This window comes from Pelmatolapia mariae, linkage group LG16_19, assembly GCF_036321145.2.
Source record: "Pelmatolapia mariae isolate MD_Pm_ZW linkage group LG16_19, Pm_UMD_F_2, whole genome shotgun sequence".
In the NCBI taxonomy this organism is placed as follows: domain Eukaryota; kingdom Metazoa; phylum Chordata; class Actinopteri; order Cichliformes; family Cichlidae; genus Pelmatolapia; species Pelmatolapia mariae.
The window spans coordinates 23,289,623-23,312,595 of NC_086241.1; the positions used below are offsets into that span (position 1 = coordinate 23,289,623).

At 39.2% G+C, this 22,973-nt stretch overlaps 2 protein-coding genes across 2 annotated transcripts; both read right to left on the reverse strand.

Moving 5' to 3' along the window:
- Positions 1-1,417: 1,417 nt before the first annotated feature.
- Positions 1,418-3,980, reverse strand: gpr18 (G protein-coupled receptor 18). Its single transcript, XM_063499029.1, has 3 exons — positions 3,896-3,980; positions 3,125-3,174; positions 1,418-2,819 (listed from the first exon to the last, which is right to left on the reverse strand). Exons 2-3 carry the CDS (start codon positions 3,163-3,165, stop codon positions 1,808-1,810), a joined length of 1,053 nt encoding a protein of 350 aa, XP_063355099.1. The 5' UTR covers positions 3,166-3,174; positions 3,896-3,980; the 3' UTR covers positions 1,418-1,807.
- Positions 3,981-8,767: 4,787 nt separating this feature from the next.
- On the reverse strand, positions 8,768-13,498 carry gpr183a (G protein-coupled receptor 183a). The gene is made up of 2 exons (XM_063498678.1): positions 13,321-13,498; positions 8,768-11,464 (listed from the first exon to the last, which is right to left on the reverse strand). The coding sequence occupies exon 2, from the start codon at positions 11,444-11,446 to the stop codon at positions 10,346-10,348; it is 1,101 nt and encodes a 366-aa protein (XP_063354748.1). The 5' UTR covers positions 11,447-11,464; positions 13,321-13,498; the 3' UTR covers positions 8,768-10,345.
- Positions 13,499-22,973: the final 9,475 nt, after the last annotated feature.

The window sequence follows — 22,973 nt, forward strand, 5'->3', positions numbered from 1 at the left end:
CCAGAATTCCACGAGATGGAAATTTTGATGTCTGCCTTCTTTTATTTAGGACAGTGTAAACCTAACCCTTTCATGCCATACACATTAGCCTCTTCTTCATCTGAATGCTGTTAACCAATCAGCCGAATGCCACGTGGACCATCAGTACAGTTTATCCTTTTACTACTCTGAGTATGAATACAGCTGGACTTGCTTGTGAAAAATCAATCTTCAGAACATTAACAGAATCAGGCACATTTTAAAGACTTTCACAGTTTAATGCGATATATTTAGCCTGTGTTTGCAAGTGATCAGCTATGCAATAACTTTGCTATCTGTGATTGCACCACAGGGTGCTCTTACTGTGTAATTGAAAGCGCCACTACACTGTTACCCAGCTACACTGGCTTACTGTCTAACCCAATTAAGATTGCGTTGTCGCGACAGAAACAATAACTCAATTATTTTAACAACTGTCCACACCAAAATCAATTCTTAGTGATGTTTGGGCTGGACACCTATCAAAATCGTCACATTTCTTCCACTTACAGCCACTTGGCAGAGACAGAACTGTCACGCATTCACTTCTAACTCATTTCCTTGTCTGTCATTTGAGGAAGAAGAAACTGAGAATAAATTACTTTTGCGGCAGAGACCTGACACTGAAGTATCTCCGTGCAGAAAAAAGGTTCTCTCTTTTAAGCTTAAGGTGGCTTTAAATCTACCGAATAGCCTCCCTGACATCTCTCGAGCATGTTACTGTAAATGCACTCCAAGCGACTGAATCATTTAACATCCAATCAATACAATTCACATTGCACCATAAACACGCTTTGGTCTGATTCCTGTTTCGGAAAGCTGCTAGGACTTCTGTGTAAATGAGGTGCACTGGTTGTTTCACAGGGAAGAAAAACTGAAGTGTTGGCTTTTGTGAAGCTGGATGTAATAAATGAAATCCCCCAATGAACAAAGAAAAAGAATTTTAAAACAGAAAACAAAAATCTTGCACAGTCTGCTTGACAAAAGTCAAGAAAGCACTGTGATGGCCTGCTCTCCTGGTTTGATGGGATCTGTTGTAGCTGTGCCATGCTGCCATCACCTGGCCAATAAATTTACAGCAATTTTAACAAAACCTGTGGTGTGTTGTAAGTATGTGCTGCACCACAGGTTGGACTTTCCCTTTTTTCTATGCAAATCTAAATATAAATGCAGCCGAAAAAACTTTGCTCCTTGTGTGCATGACATCATGCAGCAGCAATGGCAACATTTGCTCACTTCGCCTCTGCAGAAACTGAGGTGCTGCAGAGGTAAAGTTCAAAACACCGCACGACAACAAACCAAAGAGACAATACTTAAAAACCCACCATTGTTTCCTGTAAGTCCCCCCCACCACCCCACCCCCCGTGGAGGCTGTCAGTGACGCTGTGAGTAGGTTGAGAAGAGTTTCAATGTTCACGTACAACAAAGCAGACATTGAGATACTGTGTGCTACGTCTTAAATGAATGTGAGCTTTATTTTCACCTGCACACATCACACCTGAGACACAGCCACTCGTGCTTTGTCTGCTAAAGTAAAGACGCACAAAAAAAAAAGGAAAAAAACCATCTCAAGTCTCATGGGTGAGTCAATCAGCTCTGAACACAGATGTTTTTTGCCACAACAGCAGCACTCCCATACTGTGAGTGTAAATTACACCTTGGAAATTAATTGCAAGTTCTTGATTCCTTTGATAATGAACCATGTACACAGCGATGCATTCAGTGTTACATTGTGCAAAAGCGCTCACAGTACATATCGCAGTCCCATTTTGAAATGACTGTGGCTGTTTCATATCATTGCGCTGGTCATATTGCTCATTGATCTGATGCTGCCTGTGTGCGTGTGCCTGCTCTTTCGTCTCACGCTCCGCAGATAGTTCCTGTACAGAATCACACTAATCACCCTGTCCTGGAACTGCTTGGAGACGATGTAGTACAGGATGATATCCAAGACTGTGCTTAGGTTCATGAGGAATGTGGTGAAGACTGCCCAAGTGCTATACCCCCCGTCGATGCCGTTCCCCAGCAAACGGACAACCAAACACACATGAAAAGGCACAAAACACACCAGCACTTGGATAATGAGTGTGATGATAATCCGGATGGACTTTTGCTTCACTTTAGGTTTGAGTTTAGAGGTGCGGCCATGAATCAGATTGTCCACAATGACGACATAGCAGCCGATCATTATGCAGATGGGGACGAGGAAGAAAAAGATAAGTCGCACAAAGTTGACGGGGTTGTCATGGCGCATGTGGATGATGTCTTGCATCTTGATGCAGGTGGTGAAGTTAGAGGCCCGGTCAGGGTCCTTCTGGGAGAAGAGCAATGGTACAGAACTGCCCATGGTCATGACCCAGACCCCCACACTGCCCACCACAGCCTTCGGGACGTTTCTCAGCTCCTTGCCGTGCTTTGGCTGGACAATGGCCATGTAACGGTCAGTGCTAATAAGGGCAAACAGCCACAAAGCCATGCAAGGGTAGAAAATGGTGAAGGCTGCCATGATTCTACAGAAAAGATCTCCAAAAGGCCAGTAGTCCTGGTGGTGGTATACCATTCTGAAAGGAAGCAGCAGGATGAAGGTGAGGTCTACCAGTGCCACGTTTATCATGTAGATAGTGACTGAGTTCCTTTTCTTTGTGGTTAGGGCAAACACCCATAAAGCTGTGAAATTAACCATGACTCCAATGACGAAGATGAAGCAATAGAAAATCAGGCCTGAAATGCGGTACTCCATTGGTCCCTGCTCTGGCTTCATAGTTGCAGACATGTTGGTGGAGTTTAGATCCACTGTCATACTGAAAGAAAATGGCGTTTGTTTCAGTTGTCATTCATTAGTACCTTTGTTTCAACATTTTGGTTTATATATCACATGTGCTCATGTCTGATGCAGCTGTGGTGCTTTTAATATTCGTATGACACATCCAAAAAGGTTTTGGTACTGAAAAGGACATACTTTGGCTACCACTTGTGGATCCCTAAAAGTACATCAGCTACATGGAGCTGAATAATTTCAATCAGCTACAAGAAAGTTAAAGATGTATTCTTGCAGTGATAGTTGTGACCAAAATAATCTGTCAAAACAACTCAAAATATAACTTACATATATGGATTGTTTTGAATCTGTTCCTCATCCATCCACATGAGTAAAATCTGAGAAGAAAGACCAAAACATAAAACTTAGAAAATCTGTAAAACTAAGAGTCTTTTCCAACCCATAGCATGATCAAACCCTCTGCTCTAGACGGGAATTAAAACGACACAATTAGATTTACAGAAGTGACACTGAGTTGAAATGGTGGCTTCTTCTAAATATGGACATTTTTATGTTACAGATCGCAGCAGCTGTTAATTTGAATATATATTTTTAAAATGCGGTGCAGCTGTACCATGCGAAACAGAGAGCTTTTCTATAACTGCAGATAAAAAAAAATCACCCAAATAAACAGACAAATAGCAAAATGAAAGCAAATGTTTGATTTAAGTGCAATCTGTGGTTAGAGTCAAACGTGGAAGTGTGATTTGTATCCCCGAGAAAGTGATTTAGTATCTTGATAAGAAATCATGTGACTTCTGTTTGACATTTACCCATGTCCTTTCTGCTGTACTCCACTCTACTTACTTTTTTATTGTATGTAAATACAATTATAGAATATCTATCTATCTAGATATCCCACAGCAACCTAGACATGATCCAGATGAAAGAAAGATGTAAATGAAACAAACATATCATGTAAATCGATTTTTGGTAGCACCAAAAGACGCATACTGTACAAAGTAGCCATGAAACACGTCTGCCAATACTACAACCTTCAACGCTTAAAAGTGAAACAGGTCAGGTAGCTTTGCCTGGACAATAAAAGGCTGCACTTACCACAAAAATCAAACAAACATCTTGACAAGCTCACAACAGCAGGTTTATGAAGCCAAATGGAGCTCATGAAGATGTCAGAATACCAAGCTCTCACGGCCAAAACAGGGAAGTGAATACTTTCTCTTTGAATTTGACTGTAATGGTGGCGAGACAGAAGAGGCTGTAAAGCCCCCTTCACTTCCTGTGTCGCCCGTGCGTTATAGTTTCTGCTCTTTTTTAGATTCCTTTACACTGTCTGCGTGGTTGGAACAGAAAAGGACTACAGCTTTCCACAGTCTGCAATTACACCCCCTTAAAGAAAATGATGTGCCATTAGAAGTGGGAGTGTGTTTGGCAGGCAGAGAGATGGCAGATTTAGGGCGAGTTATTGATTGGAAAAGTGGGGTCTGTCACAGCACATTAGTTCTCAGGGGAGTAATCCACAGCAGGTTGCTGCGAGAAGCATCTGCTGCTGGAGAGAAGTAATTAAAAACAGGATGTTGAGGCAGTTGCCATATAAACAGGAAATAAGACGGTGGTAATAGACACTTCACGCTGATGCTGGGAGATGGTTTTACACCACATCGGCTTAATGGATGCAAAGCGCATAGCTCAGGTGAAACGCTCAAGGTCAGCGTGGACCCGGATTGAATACAGATTAATGCGTCTGATTAATGTGTATGTGTGTGTGTGTGTAAGGTGGTAAAAACTATCAATTGGGACGTTTGACTCAAAGAACTTTGTGAGAACAAAACTTCTTCTGTTCACGTCCTCGCTGGTTGATTCGCAGGGCTTAAAATAGACCGTTTCCATCACTCACCACAGGTTTTGTTTTTTTTTTGCGACTCCCACAAAAGGTTTTATATGTTGCCCCGATGCACATTCATAATTGTGCCGTGCAGATTTGTCAGCTTTGATGCTAAACTTCTTCTTATTGTCAGTGGATTTGGGGTTTTTTTTTTTTAGAACTGCATTTTGATCACAGCTCATTCAGTCTAATTCTTATTCCTGGGAAATAATTATCTATCGGCTTGTCCTCTTGATGTGTCTTAAAAAAAATCTCGCACCAGATGGTACTTTGTGTTCATTGCAATATGTTGTTATGACAACAGTCTGTGTGATGTTTTCCTCTCTTTGATACTTGTCATGTGGTTGCGTCAATATTCAACTCTATAGTACATGTTTAATTATTCACCTGTATAAGCAACAAGGAGTGTACTTATGCTTTCTCTATAACCAGACATCAACTACCTCTCTCCTTCTCCCTTTGCTCTCTTTAAACTATCTATTTTATACTATGCCATTTTTTGTAAAAGCATAAAAGTAATATTTCAATAAAAAGATTATTAGGTCCTCTTTTGTAGCTTCCGTCTACATTTAGAATTGATGTATGGCCCCTCTGAGAAGCACATTTTATTTGGTTAATCACCATCTCTCTTACGCTGTTTTACACTGCCATCTAGAGGCTGAAAAGAAATACTACAACACACCCAGCCTGTGGCTTATGATGATTCACTGCGGAACGTATATATTATTTTTACATTAAAGAAAGCATTATATCAGTATATCATATTTTATTTGTAGTAACTGCTTTATAATTTTAAGGATTCGCAAACTCAATATTTGTTCATGATGGCGCAGAGTTGAAGGGTTTTGTACGCAAACATTGTGAAAAGGTTCTTTCTTTGACCACATTAGTTAGCTGCGCTGTGGTGTAGTGGTTAGCAGTGATAGCTCATACCAAAAAGGTCGATCTTATGATGTACTTTATCAGCTGATGAGTCTAAATGTGAGAGTGAATTATGGTTTGTCTCAACCCTGTCCAAGAAGCACTCTGGCTCCCACATGCCACTTTCATCATCAGGCCCCCCCTTTCAGACCCACTGCAGTGTGCTAAAAGGCCTGTGTGGGACTCCCTGTTTCCCCTTTGGTGACCTTTGGTGTTTCTCGTTTTCACACACACTAAACAGTAATGACGCTTGAGTCATATAAAAGTAATGTTTGGAATTATAAAAAAAAATCCATAAGAGTCTATAAAATGTTACTTGTGCCAGTTTCATTAGAATATTGTTGTTATCACACACACATGTAAATCAATTTCTAATTCATAAATTAATCATTTTATGTCACAACAACATGCGACAAAGTAACATCAACTCTGTAATTATTAAAGATTAGTTAATATCATTCATCATGGAGCCTATCCTAGCCATCACTGGGTGAGCGGCAGGACACACCATGAGCATGTTGCGCGTCTACCACAGTGCTAACACAGAGAAAGGGAATCATTTACACTTAAATTCACACCTAGAGCATGGCCACCACCATGCAGCACTATGCTAAACTTTAATTAAATACCCATTCATTACCTGTCAATTTTCCATGTATTAGTTGGGATTATTATAAAGGTTTGTCTCAAAAACCTCCATATTTAAAATATCTGACTGCATGTGTGGCCATGATTCTGACATGATGTTCATACTGTCAGCTCCTCCGAGAAATATAAGTGACAGAAACAAAGCATGATGAAGCAGCTGGCAATTATATGTGTGAAATACAGTGTTTATTGCAAACAAAGAAACCACACTATCATCAAGAGACATGTTCCCGTTTAACTACACGTACGAAGATGACAGCGTCAAAATGCATATATGTCAATATATGCATATATTCTGGCTCATACTTAACTCTTATGTAAATGCAAAAAATTCTGATAACATAATTTGACCTATGAAAAAATGAGCAACAAAGCAAGATATGTTTTCTAGAATTTTCTAGATCTATCTTGTTTTGTATAACCAACGGCGTAAAATCCAAGAAAGAAAGATGCTGTTTTGCATGTACGTATGACAGTGACGTAGATGGTTAACTTAAATGGCTGATTAATTTCTGTCTGGTGACTAAATGTCATCAGATAACATTCCAAGTATTTTGTCTAGTTTCAAGTATTTTTACCACAGCTTCACTTTTTTGCTCCTTTTCTCACAGCTACCACACCAGCAAACTTCCTGCAGCTTAGAGATTAAATCAGGTTTGTACAGAGGTGGCAGGTTTGTACAAAGTTACGTTAATTACTTGTTAGAGTACTTTTAATGTCAGCCTACTAAAACCGTGAGTTCAGGTTTTTATCGTTGTACATCGCTGCTGTTTGGTTTTCAAACAGCACAGCTGATGCAAACAGATCTGTGGATCAGATTACATCCAGGTGAGGCTATAAACCATGTTCTCAGTGCAGCACCTTCGTGCTAGCTCTGACACTACAACTGCAAATCTGTCTTCAGCATAACTTACCAGGCTTTCTCTAATGTGGTTATGTTGTGATTTGTTAAATGATGGCAGTGTGCCTTTTAAAACTATTGTTTGAGAACTCAACATCCCCTTTTATATATACATTAAAATGGTGTTGTTTTATCTTTTATCGTTTGATTATTTGTGAGAAATCAAGTGATACAGGAAATGAGACACATTGACATTAAAATGTGTAAGTGCAGATGTTTGTGTGACACACTAAATGTGGGTGGTGAATGTGTCAGAGAGCTGGCAGCTCTGTAACAAGAGTACCAGGTTTTCTTAATACAAATACTAAGATGCTTTAAGTTTTTCTGTTGATGTTTTTATGTTTTTTATATTTACATACTTGTAAATTTCTTGATAGCAATTCCACCCAACTGCTAATTTTTACAAATCAGTGGCACAGTTTTTGGATACTCTTAGTACCTCTGATTTCTTCACTTAATGGCACTCTTAGCATTTTTTCATATATATAAAATTTTTCTGTAATAAGTGCTACAAACCCCTTGCATTCCAGAGTTCAAAGTTCTCCACAGTACTGTATTTTGTAAATGGTGGCATGTGTTTTGCTCTGTGGGTTTGCTGTCACCTTGGCATATGTTATGGTGACACATAAGTGTTAAACGCTGCTGAACTTTTCACTAGTTAGTCTTTTTTTAACGTTGTGCTCCGTTTCTTTGCAGTCTCATATCAAAGCCTCCTTCAGAAATGTTGCTTCTGTTCTGTTCTGTTCTAAAACAGCAGCAAAAAAAGGCCACTGTTTCACAGTCTTAGCAAATTAGCCAGAATTGTGCAACCTGATAGCAAGATATGTAAACAAATATAAGATCAAATTCTAGAACTAAAGTCCAAACTGTTTTCAGTAGCTTGAACCGACCTAAAGTCCCGCCACAGTCTCCTAACACATGTGTAATTCAAACTAAAAGCAAAAAATTTACACCTTTCCAAAATGCGAAGGCAGTAAAAATAAATCCTTGCACGTATTTTTTCAGACCTTTTGATGCCAGCTTACAGTAGATGCTCTCTGACCTTTGTGCTGAAAGGTGTAAGTTCATGGTGGTGTACTGTTGGGTGCAGGCTGCTATGCAAGAGGTGAGAGTTTGCATTCCACCACAGATCAACTGTTCTTTTTTCTCAAACCGCAGCTACATGCTTACAAGAACCTCAGACCAAGCATTTGGCTTACTTAACCAGTTAAATTAGTTAAACTAGTGCTCATTTCTCAATGTCCTTAAAAATATTGTTGGATGCATGCAATATTCTGTTATATTTTATAATTCTTTCTTACCTCAAATAATGAAATTTATATGTGCACAATTTCTGCCGCTTCACTGATAAAACACATCTGTGTTGACTGAGTTTCTAATAACCAGACCTGACATCCCTTCATGTCCTTCTAGTTCAGTGGGAAGGTGATGGTGTTGTGAGATAACGTGAAATGTGTGTTAAATCTAAGAACGATTCATAGTGGTGACTCAGTATACTATAAACAGAGCTGCTGTTTGCATCCAGCAAGAAGCGGATATAACCACAATACAAACACAATCTCAGTCACATCCAAAACAATATTAATAATTATTACAAGTCATTTATTATGTACAGTGCTGCATAAACATGTCAAGCATTAAAGTGAAAATTGCTCCAAAAACAATGCTGTGAAGAGTTTTCATTTACCAATTATAGTTACACAAGGTGCAGTAAAAAGGAAAAAAAAAAGCATATCAGTATTTGGGCAGAATCGGAATCAGAATACTTTATAATCCCTAAGAAAATGATGCTGTTAGAGCTGCTCCAATAAGAAAAGTAACAGATTGAACTAAATTAAATAATACAATGTGTTACAAAGTTACAATCAATTAAATGTAAAGACTGGCAAAGATCATGGGGCTTTAAATGTTTTCTAAGTATCTTCAGATTTTGCTACACTTTATTTTTTTGTGAGTTTAGAGTTTTGCAATGCTTTCCGTTTCTTCGGGTAATTCCAGTCACACATGTATGATGATTGGTCTATCTCAGGCTTTATTGCACTAGTTGTATTTCTAAAATCATCATACTAAAGAATAATTTTAGCACCCTTCCAAAAGTACGGTATAATGGTTACATATTTAAAGATTTCTAATGCCCCCAAATTTTTTGTAGAGTACTACGAGCTCGCTCGCAAAGCTAAACAGTTTTATGACTGACTTAACAGCTATCTGTCCATCACTTAGCAAACCACAGGGTGAAATGCAGTTTCTGCAGTTTTTCAGCGGTTTTTGGTCACGTTAGTACCCTTTTATAAATATATCACCACACATGTCATACAGTTTTATGACAGCCGTTCCTGTGGCCTATTTACATGTGGTAAATGCTGTGTGTTGTTCACACATTAAACCTAAAATATAGACCATAAAATTCAACAAGAAACATAACAAACTGCTGGTGGAACATATAGCACTTGAATCCACTGTGTCTCTAACTCTTGCGCAGACAGAAAATAATAACTATAGAAACAGATCCAGAACAATTAAAGTTGTTGCAAATGTCTCTTTAAATAAAAAACAAACAAACAATAAAAAAACAAACTCATCCTCAAGCCACTAAATAACAATGCATCATTATCCAAACAGGAAAATATTAAATATGTTGCTTTTGCAGACATTTAAGGTTGGCAGAGAGTTGGAATAATCTCTGTTGACTTCCCTAAACTATTACACCTGAAAGCTGAACTGAAACTTGGGGGAAATAAAAGACAATTGAAGCGTGATTCTGTATGAGAATGAAACTTCTGTCAGATCTAATTCATCCTTACTTTTCAGTTCATAGAAGTATCACTGTAAGTGAGACCCTTTGATGTGAGCTTGCTGGTTTTGAATCCAGACTGGGGCCTTCCAGACCTGTGTGGCTCTATTGGTACTGTGGTTTCCTCCCATTCTCCATGTTAGCTCTGCAACAGGTTCCTCCTTGAATTCTCAGACATTTCCAGAAATGTCCTTTGAGTGCTTTCACTTGTGGAAAACAATCCATTAATTTCCAGTGTCTACAGATGCTGGGCATTCGTGATGATGTAAAAGTCCATTTTAAGGTTAAGACCTCTTTATTTGAGACACTATCTTTGAGAAAAGTCACCCTGAGAAAAACAAAACGAAACAAAAAGGTTCCTCTTATTCTGTGCCGCTCTTTGTCCCTTAATTCTTTAGATCAGTCGTGATAGTGGGATCTTCGTTCTGTGACTGTTCCCGTAACTGAGCTTTTTAGCTGGATCTTGTTACCGTCGAGGAAATCCTTGGAGGAACCTTCAGGAGACATTCTCACTGCGCTGGAGAAAGACATGCTAACGTGCACCTTCAGGATTTTCAGGAGTTTTCTTTTGTAGCCCTTACAGGCAAAGAAATAGATAAACGGGTCCAAGCAGGAGTTGAGGTTCATCAGACATACGGTGATGTGCAGTGACACCTGAAAGGCTGTGAGCTGACTGCAGTCGGGTTCCGACACCAGCTTGCGGATCATGTACTGCAGGAGGTCAATGTGGTAGGGGCTGAAGCACACGATAAACACCACGGACACGCAGCAGATCACTCCGATGGCCTTGCGACTCCTGCCGGACTTTTCTGTTAAATGGTTGTTCTTGGCTGTTAAGTGAAGCTTGGAGCATAAGACAGAATAACACACCAGGATGGTGACGACAGGGATAACATAACCCATGCCAACAGCACCAATCAGTATAGTGGCAATATGTGGAACTTTATCAAGGTTGGGGTATTCCATGCAGGTGATGTAGCCATCAGGTTCACTGTGGCACATGTCCATGTTAAGCAGTGGGAGTGTCTGACCCAGGACCAGCAGCCACACGCCAACACAAATGTAGCGCACGTTACTGACTTTCCTGAGCCAGGCAAAACGCAGAGGCAAGACCACGGCGATGAAGCGGTCCACACTGAGACAGGTCATGAAGTTGACTCCCGCATAGGTGTTGATATAGAAGATAAGGCCTGAGATCTTGCACAGAGCTTCTCCTAGTGGCCAGTGGAAACCCAAAGCATAGTAGATGATCCTCAAAGGCAGAGAGAGGGTGAAGAGGATGTCGGATATGACCAGGTTGAGAGAGTACAAGGTAGTGGAGTTTATCTTCTTCAGATTGGGACGGATTACATGGAGGGCCAGGCAGTTACCAAACAGTCCCACAAAGAACACAAGGCTGTAGAAAAGAGGCATGAGGATTTTGGCATACTCCCGATGAGCATACAGGGTGGTACAGTTAGAGGTACTGTTGAAGGTTGTGGTTGGGGCGGCAGAACCCATCTTAGTTTTATTGAGTATCTGCAAAAAGGAAAAAAATACAATCAAACTTGGTTTAAATCCAGAGAGTAACACATTGCTTTGCATTTTTTTCTTATTTTTTTTGTATGTAACAAATTAAATGAAAAAAATAAATAAACTGAACTGCTGAGACTTTCTTTATGATGATATGAAACTATTGTCAACGTTGGTGTGAGAACACATAGAGGATTACAGATCCATGACCGTGTTTCGAAAGGGAAGTAAAAGGAGTATGTCTCAAAGTCAATTTCCTCATAGTCTACAAAATTGTTGCGTAAATGGCAGTATCATTAAAAAAAAATCTTAAATGGCAATGCTGACATTATCTTTTAGGTTGTGTTTCTAAACTCTAACGAATTATAAGGTTATATTTTTAAAAAAAAAATGTTTCTATGGGCAGTCAAAGCAAGCAAATTGACTATTTTGTTCTTCACGCAAGTAAAACCTGATCTGTCAACAGCAAGAGTTAACAATGAGTTGTGAAACAGTGAACACTGTGAAAAAAGTGCTACCTTTGTAAGGTACAAATAGATTTTTTGCTTTGTAGTGCCATCTTGTGGTTTAAAATTTTGTGCAAACAAAGATACACCTGATATCTGAGAGGAACTGGTGACAGACTGGAACTGCAAAGCACATGTAAACAGCCACACGTACAAAGCCTTGGCTTTCAAACATCACAGTCCCATCGACCCAGATGATTCATAAAATCCTGAGCCGACATCATAATGCATTACGAATAGATAAATGAACGCCTCCAAAGGTTGTAGATTTATGTCCCGACTGGCTACTTTTTCGCGGCGTGAGGTTAGCATATTTAGCTTTTAATCTGCATATGCAGCTCTTCTCCTTTTCTATTCTGACAGATGATTGTGGTTTGCTTTTTTAATATAACAGTGCCTTTATTAGGATTTTAATGATTTCGAGCATATTTTCCTTTTCGTACATGAAGTTGGTTTTATATTTCTTATATTTCTGTCTCAAGTGACTACCAGGGAAAATAGTACAAGTCACGTTCATTTCCAAACTGTTCCAATCCCTCATTTAAATTTTTGACTCACAGGACGTGTCTGGCATAGTGCGTGTGGTTAAAAGTGTTATGAAGGAAGTCAGTGAACAATGCCTCTGCTCAACGGCTATTCTCAATGCAGCTGCAGCGCTGTCACATAAACAGCACAAAAAAAGTTTATTAAAAAAAAAAAAAAAAGCGGTGTTACTAGTTGGCCTTGTGTATGAGGAAGTGAGCTTCCCCAAGGTACTCTACCCTTGAATGCTAGGCAGTTGGAGTGCCACATTGTGTAAGACTGCCTTATCATTCTACGTATCTGCTTGACCACATGGTGGAGTGGAGAAACATGTTTCCTGGCCCACCAATGGCATTTTGGACAAACAGGCAACAACACTGTTGTGTTTAAATAGTTTTAAAAAGCTGCTGTATGACTTCACAAATTTGAAAACCAATAGTCTTGTGTGTGTGTGCTATAAAAGTGTGTTTCTTAAGACAGTTAATAATGTGTCTGTGATAATGTCACGTTTACACAAGTGAGCGAGTATTTTGTTTTTCTGAATTTGCCAAATTCAATTACATGAAAGAATAAAGGATGAAGATTGTAACGATATCAACATGCACCATTTAAAAATGTTTATTTAAAGAAAACTTTTTTTTTTGCATTGGTGTGAGACATTTGCGCGGAGTAAATTCCTGACTCTAGTCTATGCCCCGTTTCATACCTTTAGTCCACGTACATTAATCTATATGATCACCTGAAATCGATTTCGGCAAGTCAAAAGAGACACGGTGTTCACCGTTACACTACAAAACAAGTTAAAGCTTGGAAAAAACAAAGAGAGAAACTTACCTTACAGATGGAACGTGCTGCTCATCAGACTTGAAGTCCCATTTATTCAACCGACGTTAGAATTTTTGGCGGAAAGATATCACAGCTGCCCTGAGCGCGGTACCGTCACACTGACCTGGGTGAAAATAACAAGACAAAGTAATCAAGATCAGTATCTCCTGCCAGTAACCATAGTGACAAAATATCCTGTTCTAGCGCTCAGTCTCTCTCTCTCTCTCTCTCTCTTTCTCTGTTTCTTTCGCACCGTTTGCCTGTCTCTCACTTTTCTCGCTTTAACTCAACTTTTTCAAAAGTTTTGTCTTTAAAAAAACTCTTGCGAAACACCTACTGATTACGCCAAAAGACGTGCTCAGTGTCACTTGTTACATCAAAATAAAACAAATCATTTCATTGGCACTTGTGGTCTAAAACGTGGGTGGTGAGCCATGTGTGACTTTTTGAAGGGGGAAAAAATGTGGGTTTCATACACATGTTGTACCCATGTGAGCACTCATGGGAGGATGTTGCTTCAGGTACAGGAGTATGACCGTCAGCATTTTTATAAAATCATATATGCAACAAAGCAATTTTTTTTCCTTTTTGCATTTTTGTAAAGAGACTGGCTCTCGGCCCACAACTGCACCACACTTCTCTCCAGTAATCCTCAATTCAAGCTCATAGTAATTCGCTTGCTTCTGATCAATTTTCCCCTAGACTATACAAATGAGTGATAGCTAAATGAGGAACTTCCCCTTCACTCCAAGATACCTTGGCTTTGATGTTATTAGCTCAGGCTCACTTTCAGAAATGACGAACCACACAGATCTGAGACGATACAAATAAAGGTATGAATCCCCGCAGGCAAATATAAGCAATGTGGCATTCGCAAACATGCTTTGGAGTAAGAGATCAGAGACTGGTTTCACTGTATTATGTGGTTATGCTTTGATATATTAGAGAGAAAAAAGAAAAATGATTTTACATACCTGTGCTTTTAAATGAGCAGGTTTTCTGAAGGCATCAATTAACTTTAAGACAAAATGCTATTGCCATGCTCAAATTAGAGCTTCAAATTTGGTGTACTTACACCTTATAACAACAGTTATCCTGCGGTTTTCACACCTTTAAATCACCACCGCCCTTTAGGATACTTTGAATTTGAACGCGCACAACTACAGGATGTGAAGTGTGATGGCAACTGCATAGTGGAGAGCATAAATATCTTTTCTGCACCTTTTGTTTTTCCATTCAGTCATTCAGTTCACTGCTTTTAAGGTGTGGAAGAACTTCAACTTCAAACTTCAAAGAAAAATTAAAAAATTACCAAGAGCATCTATTAAATGCTTGTTTAGGCGGTGGGAAATGGAAATATTTCTAAAAGAATTTCTGTTTTTCTTGGTTTTTTGGGGGTTTTTTTGTTGACCACAAACTTTCTTCCTTCAAAACATGTCTGGTAGTGAGAGAGAGAGAGGAAGCAGTTAACTTCCTCATGGCCTGTCCTTGTGGGTCTGACTCACTGGTCTTTAGACAGCCAGATCACGCCCGCTGATGACAGACAAAAGGCAAAGCAATATAACCATTGCTATTCATAGTAGACATATTGGACCAGTGCAAAGGCTAAGCCACTAATAACATTTTTACACTCTGTTCTTGTAAATGTTGGGTTTTTGTTAAAGATATCTGATAGTTTTTTGTGACAATAACAACAAAATCAATTGCGTGAAACAAAGACTAAGAAAATGACAAACTGGTAAAAAAAAAAAAAAAATTAAACAAAATCTGTACATCCTGTGCACACTGAAGGAAGTTTTGACAGAGAAACAGTGAAAAGGATTTCCTCCTGAGTTGCATATTATGGCACACAAACATTGTCACCATGGCTGTAAAGACCACACACTGAAAGTGTGTGGCAGCATGGAAAAAGTAGTATGATTTATGTGTCACTTGTCAGTATATTCAAAAGGTTCATGACCAGTTCAGAACTGTGGTTCGGTAGTATTATTAGATATGCATGACACCAAACACTGCTGTTTGATCACATGATTTTTAACATTAAGCTAAATATACCAGACAATTCTACCCTTATTAAATAAAAAACCCCAACAAACTGTTCATGATTTACAAATGTCACATATTGAATTGGCTGATCCACTCACAGGGTGTATAGCGTTGTTTTTTATACTACAAACAGATTTTAAAAATGTGTAGAGTTGCTTATCAATAGTGCGATAGCAATCTTTTAAAGGCTGTTCAGCTTGTGGTTCAGAATAGTGCAACAGCAACAGGAAACTCCTGTGGCTATTCATCATACTGCTGAAAACAAGCCAAAAACAAATATACCAAGTAACAAAATTCCCATGAGACTAACCAATATTGTATATAGGGTGATTGCATTAATATTTGAGAGCACAATTTACTTTAATTCATTTATAGGACAATAACAGCTGATGCTGTTCTGGTTAAAAGAACTTCAAAACCAAGTTCATGTAACTACTTTTAAACATATTTACAAATCATCATTTCAACATCAATGCAATTCAGTGGCCTGTGGACCAATGGGTTCCTGTGATGACAATGACTTTATACAGTTTATTAGTGGGAAGTGGGACCATGTGGAGCAGAGGACATGTCGCAATGACTATGCTCTTGCAATCTTTATACATGTGCCTTTCTTGCCATGTCACAACTGTTTTTCTTAACTGTATTTGGCCGATTATCAAACTCTCTCTGTGAGATCATGAACATCTACTCAGGAGCAGTGCTCTCTTTTGGCAAGTGGAATGCACTGCAGGTTGAGATATTTAGATTATGTTGCAACAGGAGAAAGAAAACGAGAAGGTCAAAGCTTCGCTCTCAACACATGGTACACACAGTACTTGCGTCATAGCATAAAGAAGTCACAGGATGGCAGTAATGCCTTTACAGTTCTTTTACCTGCAACAAAAAGAGATAAATTCCAAGTCAGTGTTGGAATCAGCAGTCGTCAAAGAGATTTATGTCACTATCTGTGCATGCAGGGTGTACACATTGCCCTAACTAGAGGAAATTGCATGGAATTAATAGATAGATATTGAAGTTTGAAAATTAACATTAACTGGTAAAATGTTTAAAATGTTTCACTAAAATCAGATTCAAGAGTTTTGTACAAATAAGATAAAGCAACTCAGAGATAATTGACAATTTCAGGAATTTCTTTGAGGTTCTACGTACAGTGGTTAAGATAGTTTATCTCACACAAGTACTTCTCTTTAGTATCTGCTTTGACAACAACCTTGCCTAACAAATTAAATCTGTTTTTCTAACAGACTGAACTGGTTTGATCCCAAAGGTAACAGCATCCTGCGCTGTTTAATTTTATTTCTACTGAAGAATAAAAATCAAATAAAAAGTCTATTCAACTTTGGGTGAAATGGAGAGAGTATGTAACCGGTTCAGTTTATTTGTTTGTCTGTTTGTTAGAAGTCTAGCATCCACAGTTTTTCAAGATATCAATTTCAAATTTTGTGTGATGGTAGCTAATAACAGTGCAAGCTGATTTAATTTTGGTGAATCAAGGTTAAACTCAAGGTCACACCAAATGTGAAAATAATAATAATAAAAAAAACCTTACTGTACTACTCACAATTTTTTAAAGCCTTTTGAAGCTTCATAAAAAATCTACTAGGCCTTGGAGGACATGAGTACCTAGGTTGGTTAAGGATTTGACCTTGGCAGTCATTGTTAGCATCCAAGGTCAAAGTTGTTCTTGAAAAAAAAAATGTCAAGAAACAGTATCACGTAATATATCATATGAAAGGGCATGGAGAGAGCACACATTTTATTTGACCCCATGACAGCCTGACATCAGCATGTTTTAATAAAAACATTATAAAATCTCAAAGTTTTAGTATAGCCTCGGCCCTTCGGGAAGCTGTGCTCTCTGAGTGCTCTTATACTATATTATATTATTTTAAATATTATTATTATTATTATTATTATTATTATTATCATCATCATACTTTATTGTATTATGCTAGAATATAAATTTTAGAAAAAATTAAGGAAATTTGTCTTTGGTTAAATATTTCTCTTGTAACAATGCTTCTATGCAACAAGTTTTATATTGTTGAAAACCCATTCTTCAACTAGCATTGGATGGAAGTCACCCAATGAAGCTGTGTTGGTCACTCTGGCTTGAACAGCATGGGGAACTTGGTCAGGGCTACAAGCAAGACACTGTATCCTCTCCATTACTAAATTCTGGAGGTAGTCTCTGATGAAACCCACTCTATGGGGCGAGCATTGTCATCTTGGAAGACCAGGCAGTTGGTCAGAGGTTCCTGTTAGTTAAATTAATAAATTGGTAAATTGCCAGTATGTCTTGTTTATTTTTCAGACATCAATAATCTGATCCAATAACCAACACCAAACAAGGGTTAATAGGAGAATAAGCTGTTTGACAGTGATAGAGAAGATTTGGCAAGTCTTTCATTGGCGCAAACCACATACTCAACTCAACTCTGCTGCTCAACACACAAAGTTTGTTTAAAAATAATCTTGTAAAAGTTGAAGTACTGTTTCAACTTCTTCACTGAAGCAAAAGTGGAAAAGTACAGGCTCTGAAATAAACTTAAAGTAAGAAAGTAAACAAAAATAACTGAGGATGTTTCTACCAGCTATTTTTGTCCAAAGCAAACTGAACCTTGTGCTATATTATTGTACTATATGCTCAACATAGCAGCACATTGAGTGCTATTCGTAAATGGGACAGAGATCTTACAGTTTTTCTTTATTGCTTAAACACTATAACCAATATTGTGAACCCAAATTTCAAAACCATAATGCCATTTCCAAAAAGCACACCCATTTCCTTGAACTAAAAAACATATGCCCCTGCTTTATCACATGAGTCAGACGTGGTGAACTGTTACTGCAAAACTCTACACACAAATCCCTACATTTGTCAGTGCTGACACCACGTGGTCACTTAGAAAGCACTAGCAGTCAATAATGTTAACTCACATCAGCACAGCTTTAGCTCAATTAGCACACAATTAATGAAGTGGAAACACTAGGAGTCAAAATATATCACCCACCAATCAGAAACTTTGATGGATAGACAAAATGGCCAAAGTCATCTCATTTAGGTTTGAAACAATGGATCCAAAGACAAGCAAAGGAAGAGGTCGAGGAGGAGGAGGAGGAGAAGGTGGTCTAGGACACCAGTGAGGAGGAGGTGCAGGAGGTAGAGGTGGAGGAACATAATTGGCCATCGGGCTATTGTAAATGTCCCTGATCAGCGTGGAGGATGTCACTCTGTGCGCAGCCATCAGCCAACGAGGGATACTCCACCGCCATGCCATTCTAGGACCCTATAACACTATGCTTCGCCTTACTTTTCTTGATGGTCTAAGACAGCATATGTTCCAGTTGGACTACAGGGAACCAGCACAGCCAGAGCAGCCTCACTACGTTGTTGTTTGGGATAACGTCAGCTTTGAAGCCCTGCTCTGGTTCATGACTGGTTTACCAATAACCCAAGTTTTTCTAACATCTTTCTGCCTGCATACTCTCCCAGGCAGAAAGATGTTAACCCTAACCCTAACCCTATGGTTTTGGGTGTAGAGCTTCATTTTGACCTGAAAATACGATGTTTGGGAAATTGGGTGAGACGTTATAGATTTGTGTTTACTGTTTTGAGAATACAAAGCATAGTTTCAAGAAATGTGTTTAAGCAATCGAGAAAAACTATAACATCTAGCTGCAGTGCTTTGTACAGCCTCTCAGGTACCGATGGAAGTTCAATAAATACAGGGGGGAAAAAGTCTTTCTTGGGATCTCAAAAAAAAAGAAAAAAAGAAAAAAGATCGCATTTCGGATTTCGCAAAAGTACTTTTTTTCTCTTTTCTAATGTCTCTTGCTCCATAACTAGCAGTTCTTACCTTTAAATATAAGCTCTGTTTTCCTCTCCTTTCTTACTTACATCTTGCTCCATCTTTGAGTGAAGCGAGCTCTCATTCTTTTCTCCTCTTGGGAAATATAGCAATTGTACCTTTAGCTAGCATACAGAGTGTGGCCTAAGCTGCACAGAAACAGTTTGTGTGTTTGCTGATGTTTTTTGAGCTGATAGAAACGTTGCATTTGAAATTACCTACCGCTTAAAAAAACCCAAAAACGTCACTCTTTGTGCTCATTTCTCTCTGTAGCAGTAGCTAGATGCTGAAGTAAGAACACCTGAATATGGCGCAGTAAATCATGCATAAATTACACGATTTTGTCTTTTTTATTTGCCTTTTTCATGATAAGCCGTGGTGATTGAATCAAAAACATTCAGGATTGAAGGCATACAGTAACATGAAATGATTACTCCTCAAATGTCTCACCTGGGACTCTCCACCCCCATCTGCCTCTGGATCAAGGACTTCCTGACAAATAGACCACAGTCTGTCAGACTCGGCCCACACCTGTCCAGCACCATCACACTCAGCACCGGGTCTCCACAAGGATGTGTTCTGAGTCCCCTCCTGTTTACACTCTACACATCCGACTGCTCCCCTACCCATCTCTCAAACACCATCATAAAGTTTGCGGATGACACCACCGTGGTTGGACTCATCTCAAGGGGGGATGAGTCGGACTACAGAGATGAGGTCAACAGACTGACTGAGTGGTGTTCAGTTAATAACCTCCAACTGAACACCACAAAAACTAAAGAACTCATCTTGGACTTCAGGAAGGGCAGAGCAGACCCGGCCCCACTGTACATTCACGGGAGCTGTGTGGAGAGGGTGCACTCCATGAGGTTTCTGGGCGTGCAGATCTCTGATGATCTCTCCTGGTCTGCAAATACCACGGCGGTGGTAAAAAAGGCCCAGCAGCGTCTCCACTTTCTGAGAGTGCTCAGGAGGAACAACCTGGAGGAGAGGCTGCTGGTGACATTCTACAGAGCCACCATAGAGAGCATCCTAACGTACAGCATAACAACATGGTATGCAGGGTGCTCAGCTGCAGACAGGAAAGCACTGCAGAGGGTCATCAACACAGCCCAGAAGATCACCGGCTGCTCTCTGCCCAGCCTGGAGGTCATTGCAAACTCTCGGTACCTCAGCAGAGCTGGCAATATCATCAAGGACCATTCTCACCCCAGCAACCAAGTGTTTGAACTATTACCATCAGGCCGACGGTACAGGTCACATAAAACCAGGACAAACAGATTCAGGGATAGCTTCTTTCCCAGAGCTATCACCATAGTAAATAATCACAAAAACAATTGAAACTGCTTAGCTACTCCATACTGTCACCGTCAATTATTATGCTGCTATTCTTACTGTCATTATATTAATGCTGCTATCCTGTATATATTGTACCTACTATTGTTTGTTTTATTGCACCTTTTATATTTTACATTTATATTTATTATTGTATTTTGCACCAAGGGAGTGGCACTCCAATTTCGTTGTACCCTGTACAATGACAATAAAGGCTATTCTATTCTATTCTATTCTATTAAACTAAAAGTAACTACCCTGTTTTGAAAATGTAAGCAGTAGAAATTAGAGATATTTGTGTTAAAATGTAAGAAGTAAAAGTAAAAAGTTTCCAGAAAAATAAATACTCAAGGAAAGTAAAGATAATGGAAAATTCTACTTAAGTACACTAACGCAGGATTTTTGCTTCATTGCTTCCCACCTCTGCAATTGTGCACCATTTAAGGCGAAATAGGCTTTTATACGCTATAGAGAAGACAGATGGCTGGAAACAGGAGTGAAAGAGACCATCTATGCCCACTGTGAACAAGCATCTTAGAACAGAGGGGGTGGCTTATGACACCAACTGTCTGGCACCTACAATGCAGTTTTGAGATCCCTTCCAAGGCGCCTCAACCCCACTCACATATTGCGTCAGATGATCTCAATGGGTCACATAATGGGGTGAGGCAAAGTCTCACAATGGTTTCACCCAAAACCTTTTTCACACCTTGGAGCATGTGATGAGGCACATGATCAATAGTGGGTCAACGACCCTCTTAACAACTCCCACTAGGGATTAAATACCTGAGACTCTTTACCATTTGGTTTTTTACCCGAAGAAGCTTCTCAGATGAGAGCTGAAACCTCGTTAAAAAAAACTTAAAGAAATCTAGTCACTTTCTTACGGAAGCGTAGAGCTGCCACCCAGGCAAAATAAAAATAGAAGTATATCACGTTATAACGTGAAAAACGTGTATTGTTCTAACAAGATACTTTTCATGTTTGTACAATATACTATCATGTTTGTACAATATACTTTTCACGTTTGAACAACATAATATCACGTTATTACAATATACATAATTATCACGTCCGTACAATATAATTATCACGTTCGTCCAATATAATATTTATATTGTACGAACGTGATAATTATGTATATTGTAATAACGTGATATTATGTTGTTCAAACGTGAAAAGTATCTTGTTAGAACAATAAACTTTTCACGTTATAACATGATATACTTCTATTTTTCTTTTGCCTTGGTGGCAGCTCTACGCTTCCGTACTTTCTTTCCAAGCTCATTAGATATCACACATACAAGCAGCAGAAATTATTTTCCTTCAAAGAGTGGCTCTTAGAGATAGGGTGAAGAGCTCAGTCATTCAAGAGGGACTCAAAGTAGCGCCGTTGTTTCTTCACATAGAAAGTTGAGATGGTCCCAGCATCTGACAAGGATGCCTCCTGAAAACCTCTTCTGTTAAGTATTCTGGGCATGTCCAACTGGGAGGAGGCCCAGGGGTAGACCCAGGACTTACTGGAGAGATTACGTCTCTTGAGAATGTCTTAGTGGTGGTTGGGGTAAAGAAAAGTGTGGGCTTCTCTGCTCAGATTGCTCACCCTGTCCCCAAACTAAATTAATCCCAAATTAGTCCATCCATCCATCCATCCATCCATCCATCCATCCATCCATCCACTTTCATAACTACCTTATCCCAGCTTGAACAGGGTAAAAAGTTAATTACCTAGTTAGTTAATGTGAGAATTACATCGCATTCTCACATCCGAGCATCTAATATAGAATATACTAATTAGCCTAACAAGCTTGTCTTTGTTGCAGCCCACATAGCAGCAGCAATTTCCTGCTAACCTCTGTACCTCTGTGCTGTCCATGCACAAACAAACAAACAAACACACACACAAAACACAAACACGCACACACTCTCTCTCTCTCTCTCTCTCACACACACACACACACACACACACACACACAAACACACAAGCCCATTCAGCTATCTTAGTGAGGACCTTCATTGACATAATGGTTTCCCTAGCCCTTACCCTAACCCTAACCATTAAAAATGAATGCCTAACCCCAACCCTTACCCTAAACCTAACCTTAACCTAATTGTAACCCTGACACTAAAACCACATTTTAAAGGCCTTCAAATTTGTGAGGACCGGTGTGTGTCCTCACAAGTGACTGTTGGTTCTCACAAGTATAGTAGAATGCAGATTTTGGTCCTCACAAAGATAGCTAGACAGGAACACACACACACACACACACACACGCACACACACACAACTCACACACACACACACACACACACACACACACACGAGAATGTTTCTGGGGGAACTTCTTGTGTTGCACCAGAGTTTGGTACTCTATGTAAAGATCTACATAGAGTACCAAACTTGCGGGTTCTTGCCAGATGTGATAA

Excerpts from the sequence above, each read along its gene's own strand:
- gpr18 (XM_063499029.1), bottom strand. The coding sequence starts at position 3,165 with ATGTGGATGGATGAGGAACAGATTCAAAACAATCCATATAT. Across the intron at positions 2,820-3,124 it reads ATTCAAAACAATCCATATAT|TATGACAGTGGATCTAAACT; the intron begins GTAAGTTATATT and ends ATTTTCTTTCAG.
- gpr183a (XM_063498678.1), bottom strand. The coding sequence starts at position 11,446 with ATGGGTTCTGCCGCCCCAACCACAACCTTCAACAGTACCTCTAACTGT.